Consider the following 7,543-nt stretch of genomic DNA (forward strand, 5'->3'; position numbering starts at 1 on the left):
GGCCATGGCTCACGGGCCCAGCCGCTCCGCGGCATGTGGGATCTTCCCGGACCGGGGCACGAACCCGTGTCCCCTGCATTGGCAGGCGGACCCTCAACCACTGCGCCACCAGGGAAGCCCGAAGTTGGTTTATTTTTAACTACATTTCCTGAAATATAGGCTTCAGTTAAGTGAGGCTTCATCAGCAGAGTTATCTAAACAAACAGTAAAACCCCATTTTTAATTTAAAAAAGTTGAAAAGTCAAACCGATTTTCAGAGTGATTCTTTAGAACGTCCACAGGGCAAGGTTGGTGCAGAATAAGCCCAAAGAGGGTCTCTCCTTTTGGAAGAAGACAGGCAGCCGGGGGCCCTGGGCCCCAGCCAGCTAGCCCCCTCCCACCACCGCCCAGGGGTCCCCCACCCCGGGCTGGCCGTGGTCCCATCTACAGGGAGGAAACAGGCCTCGAAGGAGTGCAGGGCGGGTTAAACCGATGTGTGAAAGCCATGCTCTTTTTCTCTCAAGAAGTATTTCTCGATGGGTGCTGTGGGCAGCTCCAGGTTGGGGGCAGGACAGTGACCCGGCAGAAGGGGCTCCAAGAGGGAGCTGGGGGTGGGGACCAGTTAGAAGGCACGGAGGTGGGGGCCGGGGGAGCAGAGAGCGGAGCACGGGGCAGACCTGGCCGCCCTTAGCTGCAGGCTGGGTGTGGGGGCCACAGGGGGATCGTGACTCACACCGGTGGCAGGTGGTGGCCTGGTGACGTGGACTGAAAGGACAGCCAGAAGGAGAGGTTGTGAGGAGGAACAAACACTCTTCATCACACACGCCGGGCTGGGGAGGGGCCGGGCGGCACAGAGAGGTGAGGTTTCCAAATGAGCCGGACTCCCTCCCCCATCCCCTGCCGGGCGGGGCAGGGAGCCTTCAGAAAGGCGCTGGGAAGAGGGAGGCGGGCAGGCCCCGTGGTGAGGGGCGGGCTGAGTCAGGAAGGAGAGAAGAGGGCCCCTTACTGCTCTTGGGAGAGAAGTAGCTCTTCAGCTGGTCTTGAAACAAATGACTCAAGACGGCAAGAGACTGGGCAAGAGACGGGGGGCTGGAGTCTTGGGAAGATTCGGGTGACAGCAGCGCTGTGCTGGGTACTGAGTGGGGGGTCCAGCTGCCCCCAGATGCGCAGTTGTAAGAGCATCAGGCGAGCACAGTGTGCAGGGGCGGGAGGCTTGGAGGGAGGACGGCAGAGGCCCAGCTCTCCTGGGGCCGGAGCAGACTCCCCGGGGCAGAAATGCGAGCCTCTGTCGTCTCAGACCTGGGCGTTGGAGCTGGCCCCGGGACCAAGAGCGCCGGCAGGAACCAGTGCGGGACCTGCCCCTGGCAGATCCTTCCCACCTGCCCTGGCACAGCCCGGACCTGCTCCAGGAGCCAGCATGGCTGGGGATCCCGCAGGCCCCTGGGCTGCTCAGGCTGCACCAGTGGACTCTCTGCCACCCCCTTCTGTGAAATCACCCCAGGCCCCTTCGACACCCCCTGATTCAACCTGATTCAAGGGAGTCAAGGAGTCTCTCTCTCCTGGTGATCAGAATGGGAAGCAAAACGTCAAGGAAACATTCTGATGTTTCATGCTGAAAAGTGTAACTTTCCATCTAAATCACAAGTGATTGCTACTCCAGCTCCTGTCCTGTCCTGTCCCTACACCCCCTTCTTCAGAACTAACACCGGCCCCACTGATTTCAGTGGCCAGGCTCTGTGCTTGCCCTCACCAGTTGGGGCACTCAATTCCCTCCACCAGTGTGTGGGCACTTCACAAACATCGAGGGGTTCAAGGCAGGTCCACAGTTGAGCAGGTGCAGCCAGAGCTTGGGGGACATGGTCAGCAGCCCTTTGGGTTGCGGCCACAGTTAACTGTTTCTATGCAGGTTAAAGAGGATGGAGTCTGCCCTCCAGTTACCACCAAACGTGCAGCAAATGTCCCAGGAGAGGACAGCAACCTCCTGACAAAGAGCAGCTGGTAAAGTGAGCCAGCAGCAGATGTTTTTGGTAAACGTCCCTCAACTTGCTTTTCTGAAAAATGAAGACGTGGGATGATGTCCCATAGGAGGCACTGGAGCCTGGGACGCTGGCTGTGCGTCCACAGATGCACCGAAGCCGAGTAGGGGTGCTGGGCCCTTTGGAGAGTCCAGTGCCTCGGGCCGTGCAGCCCCTCCCTCCCTGGTGTGGAAGGGAGAGGGGGCTGCTCAGGCAGCTGGGGCTCCCCACCCCTTCCTGTTTCAGGAGTGTCCTGTGTGTGGCTGGGAGATGGGGGGACCCGAGAAGGGAACCAGGGTGCCCAGGAGCCAAACACTGAGGCCCCCACTGGAGGCTGCCCCACCGTGTCCCCGGTGGTCTCCTCGTGGTGGCTGCTTCCCTGCCAGCATCCCGGGGCCCTTGTCATGTCATGGGTGGGGTCCTGGAGCGCACACTAGGAGGGCTGTGCCCAGAGAGTGGGGTGCTGGTGTCCACTGACCACCTGGAGGTTCACTCCGAGCCTCGCCCCCTCACGTGACACCAGAACTCAGTGCGCTGGTGGTTGCCCTTAATTCCGTGGGGCCACACCCACACGGCTGTGCTCTTGGGGCTCTGACTAATGAGTAGCCCCATTGTTTTGAGAGCATAGGTGTCCCCTGGCACAAACAGGATAATGGTTAGTCCCTGCCTTAATCCACTGGGCCACGCCCAGAGTGAGTCCCAACTCTGCCTCCCAAAGGCTGTGCAGCCTTGGGGAAACTGCCTGACCTTTCTGAGCCTCCGTGTGCTCATCTGTATAATGGGGTGATGATGGCACCAACCCCACAGGGTTGTGGTGGAAATACAGGAGACCATCCATAGGAAGATCTTGTCGATAGAGGACATGCCATAGTGTCATGATTATCAAATATGTGAAATGGCTGCAGTGGGGCTCTGAGGGCAGATGGGTGACCCCACTGGAAAAAAGAAACCTCAAAATGCAGAGGGTGGGTCAGTGGCCCTCACGCAGAGGTGCAGCAGTTCCCCCCCACACCCTGCCCTGGGATGCAGGCCGGCGTGGGCCTCCCTTGTGGTGGGTGGTCTCTGGGTCCTGCCACTGGTGACGATGGGTGCTGGACCCCAGACCCTGCCAGGTGGCCTGTGATGGGAAGATGGGCCCCTGTGAGCCCGACTGGGAGGGCTTCCCAGGAGAGATGAGTCAGGTTGAAAAAGGGCTTCCATTTTCAACCGAAGGAAAAGTGGCTGGAGAAATCGATGTAGCAATTTCCTAGGTTCTGAAGGGCTTGGGGAGGGAGGCTGCCGGGCTCAGGTCAGCGTAGTTGAGCACCAGGGGTGGGGAGAAGCCAGGTGCTCAGGTGGCGACACTCGGGGCCCCTGTCCTCCCACCATGGAAGGCTCTAGGATCTGTTCTCAGAGGAAGGCCATGGGGCTGAGGGGCGGACTTGGGTCTGGGGCCAAGCTGTCTCTTCTCGACCCCCAGACGGGGGCCTCCAAGCCACTCACTCGAGCCCGAGGCCCTCGCTGGGGCCATCACCTCTCACCTGAAGGAGGCAGCAGAAAGGATCTGTGTGGCATAGGGGCTGCGGCCAGCAGAGGCTCAGGAGCAGGGGTGAAGGTGGGCGGCTGCCCCCGACCCCAGGCCCGGGGCATTGCCTTCCGTGGGCCACCGCAGCCAGGCACCTCCAGGGCCCGAGGGGTGCAGTGGTTTACCCATTTCATGGACAGTGAGACTGAGGCTCAGAGAGGCTCCAGGTCCCAAGGCCTGTGCATGTGGCTTGGACTCTGGACCCTCCTCCATCTGGGCTGTGGGGCTGAGAGCAGGCCTGACGGGGGAGGGCCAGGCCAGCCAGAGGGCTGTGTCTAGGGCAGGCCGTCTTCCACCTCCTGAGGGGGCAGGTGCGGGACTGGGTTGGAGAGGGTTTGGTCCAGCACCAAACCCCAGCAGAGGGGAGGCAGCCCTGCCAAGGAAAGGAGACCAGCCTCCAGCGCCTCCTGGCCAGGATTCCCCACGCAATCCTGCTTTACATCCCAGTGCAGTGGAGACGGCGGGCCCCTCACTCAGGCTTTCGTTGGGAGTCACTTCCCTGGTCTGAACGTCCAGCCACTTCCCTGGCCTGGCCTCCTCGGTTGGGCACTGAGGGGGCCCAGGAGGACAGACAGCTCCTGGAGGAGAGGACCCGTGAGGCTTCATGGTGTGAGCTAAGACCGCGGGTGGGGGAGGGGGCAGAGGCAGGATGTCCCGTCCCCATGGTGCCTGAGATGGTCCAGAGCCCCAGGCGGTGTCACCCACTCCCGAGGCTGTGACCTCCAGGGACTCTGAGAGGCTCAGGCTGTTCCCAGGTCACCTGCCTGGGCACCCCGGACCTGGTCATCTGTGGCCAGGCTCCGGACCTCTTCAAAAAGGGAGGAGGGCAGAGACCAGTTGCTACCTGGGGGCTGTACCCTCCACTTCCCGCTCGTCACTTCAGCCCCGGCTACCAGCTTCCTCGTGCGCGTGGGGGCAGGTGCTCACGGGCTGTGTTACTGGGCAAGTCGCCTAACCTCTCTGTGCCTCATTTCCTGGCCTACAGGTGGCGGCTCCCCTCGCCCTCCCCCCAGCTCTGGCCTGGCTGGAAGGATGAAGACTCGGGTTCCCCCGAGCCAAGTCACAGGGCAGCAGCGGAGGCAGGAAGGGTGCACCATCAAATAGAAATGGCGCACCATCAAATAGAAACAGCCTGACCGCTACCCTGTGCGCTGTCTCCGCGGTGGGGCTGTGGCGGGCCTCCCTTGGGTACTTGCAGACCCCTGGAGCGGCGGGGGACAGAAGGCACTTCCCCGGTCCCCAGACCCCCCCAGTCCCCCTCTCTGCCGAAGCCTGCTCCCCACAAAGGCAGCCGCTGTGAGGTCCCCTGGAACGTGCCTTGGGAACGGGGTTGGGGGGCAAGCTCACGGCGCCTGGACAGTGGGGCGGCCACCTCTTACCTCGCGAAGGGTCCCCCGTGGCAGCCAGGATGAGGCCACAGACGACCAGCAGTACTCCGGCAGGACGCATGGCTGCACGCAGGACTGTGCTGAGCAGGGGCGCGGGCAGCGAGGTGCTGGGGGAGCCCCGCCCCGCGAACCGCCTGCCTGGGGTGCGGGTGGTGGTTTCTTGCTCTTCATCTCCACATCTTGCCGCTACAAACTCAACCGCTTCCTTTGTAAAAGTTTCCAAACAGCGATTATTTGCAGGGGAGGGGAGGGAGAGGTGAGAGCTGTGAGCAAAACTTCTGCGATTTTTTTACCCTTGAAACACATGGAAGAGACGTTGCAGCAGAAAAATGAGCAGGGATTTTCAGAAGCACGCGCACTTGGGGTTCCTTCTCCAAGGGGTACGCTCCTCAGGCCTAGATTCTGGGGTCTGAGTGGCCCCCTGCAGGAGACTGTCCTCCTGCTGGCGTGAATTAGGTGACCCTCCCTGCGAAGTAGCAGGAAAACAGGGTGCAGACTGCAGTTCAGAGGGTGACCATCGCCAGGCCTGGAACCGGGTGAGGAACAGCGTTTGCTGATGAGTGATTGATCCTTGAACCTTTTTGCTCAGAGCTGGCAAAGGAGAGGAACAGTGTCTGGCCTAGAGGTCCCGGCACTCTGCCCAACCTCTAGGCCAGGCCCACGGTTAGGAGTGGGAGCTCTGGAGCCAAAAGGCTTGAAGCTCTACCTCTGAACACCTGGGTGACCTTGGGTGGGGGTCTTCAAGCCTCAGTTCCTCAGGTCATGCTGAGGATCTGGGGATGTCGTGAATGTAAACGGCCACTGTGCCTGTGCCCTCCACCAGGCATGGCAAGGAGTTGGGCTTCCCCTGTGCTCACGGCCTTGACCCTGCAGTACCTCGGGAGCTGGCGGTCACTCCTGCATGTCCTCAGTGTGGTGGGTCATTCCCACTTTCAGAAGCTCCGGGGGTTGGGGAGCTCAGAGCGGTTATGGGACCTGCCTGTCACTGGACTGTCTCCGGCCCTCGGCCCTTTTGTCTGTGAATGTGGGTGATGGTCCACCTCGCCGCCCAGGCCTGGGGGGCGAGCAGAGGCCCAGAGAGGAGGAAGGAACTGGGGTTAGAGCAGCGTTACGGGCCCCCGGGGAAGTGTGCCTGTGTGCACTGTGTTCATGTGTCATGTGTATGCGTGTGCATCAGTCTTCACATGTGTCTGAATGTGAACATGTAGAAGTGTGTTTTTCTGAGTGTGAATGAAAGGTGTGTATGTGCTTACACGCAGATGTGTATAAGACTGTGTGTGTTTTGTATGTATGTTGTGATGTTGATTTTATGTGTCCACTGGGCCACTGAGCGCCCAGACATTTGGTCAATCGTGATCCCATGTGTGTCCACGAGGAGTGTTTCTGGAGGAGATCAGTGCTGGAGCCAGTAAACTGACTAAGGCACCTGGCCCTCCTGCGTGGTGGGCCTTGTCCAATCAGTCGAAGGCCTGAATAGAACTCAGGCCGGGAACTAAGAATCCTCTCTGCCTGCCTGTCTTCCAGCTGGGACATTGGTCTTCTCCAGCCTTCGGACTCAGACTTGGACTGTCCTGGGTCTGGACTTCTCAGCCTCCTTAATCCCATGAGCCAGTTCCTTGTGATAAATCTCTTTATACACACACACACACACACACACACACACACACACAACCTACTGCCTCTGTTTGTCTGGAGAACACTGACCCATACATTTGTGCAGGTGTCTGTGCCTATATGTATCTGTGTGTGAGAGTGTACATTGCTTTCGCGTCTGTGTGTTCATATGTGTCTGTGTCTCTGTGCACGTGTGTGACTGTGTGTAGGTGCGTACGTGCACTATTTCTGCCCCATCCTCGGCCTGCTGGGGCTTGTGGGCTCTGCACTGAGCCCCACTCATTCACTGGCGGGTCTGTTCATCACTCACCCCTCCTGCCACCTCTTCCTGCTTGAAGTGTGGTCCCCTGCCCAGTGCCCAGTCAGCACTCCCTGGGCCCTTGATGGAAATGCAGCTTCTCAGGCCCTGCCTGTGATCAGGCTCTGTGAGTGGGGCCCAGGAATCTGTTTTCACAACCCCCCCCAGGAGACTTTTTGTCTTTCGGCCTCCACGCTGTGCCCCCTGTTGGTTGGCTGGAGCCGTCCAGTTCTCAGGCTGTCCTCCCCCGGCCGAGGAGCGAACCGGACACCTGAGCCGTCCTGCTGCTTCCAGGTCCCGAGCTTCCTGCCTCGTGCACCCTGTCTTGGCCACAGCCGGGCCCAGGGAGCCTGGGGCTCCGCCAGAAGTGTTGCTGCATTCGTTCTGATGACAGCCGCGGTGATGGTGAGAGGGCATGCATGTTCCAGCACTTGCTGTATGCCGGGCACTTTTCTCAAATCCCCACACCATTTGACAGTCGAGGAAACTGAGGCACGAGGGGGTGAGAAGTTGCGGGAAGTTCTGCAGAGTTGGGGCCCAGGCCCAGCGCTGTGGTCCCGGCCGCTGCCCTGCACTCCCTGCCCCCCATCCCCCAAACCCCTCGCTCCCCCTGCCCCCGGCCTGGGGCCCCAAGCCTGGGGCTGTCCATGCCGGCCACGCTGGCACCGGCCAGCCTGCAGATGCC

At 60.5% G+C, this 7,543-nt stretch overlaps 1 protein-coding gene across 1 annotated transcript in view; it reads right to left on the bottom strand.

Moving 5' to 3' along the window:
- CST7 (cystatin F) overlaps window positions 1–5,137 on the bottom strand; it is a 9,907-nt gene extending 4,770 nt beyond the window's left edge. The window contains exon 1 of the mRNA XM_007105166.2: window positions 4,938–5,137. Within this exon, the coding sequence (XP_007105228.1) occupies window positions 4,938–5,007 (70 nt within the window). The 5' untranslated portion in view covers window positions 5,008–5,137. The remainder of the gene's footprint in view (window positions 1–4,937) is intronic.
- Between the last annotated feature and the right edge of the window lie 2,406 nt (window positions 5,138–7,543).

This window comes from Physeter macrocephalus, chromosome 14 (genome assembly GCF_002837175.3).
Source record: "Physeter macrocephalus isolate SW-GA chromosome 14, ASM283717v5, whole genome shotgun sequence".
In the NCBI taxonomy this organism is placed as follows: domain Eukaryota; kingdom Metazoa; phylum Chordata; class Mammalia; order Artiodactyla; family Physeteridae; genus Physeter; species Physeter macrocephalus.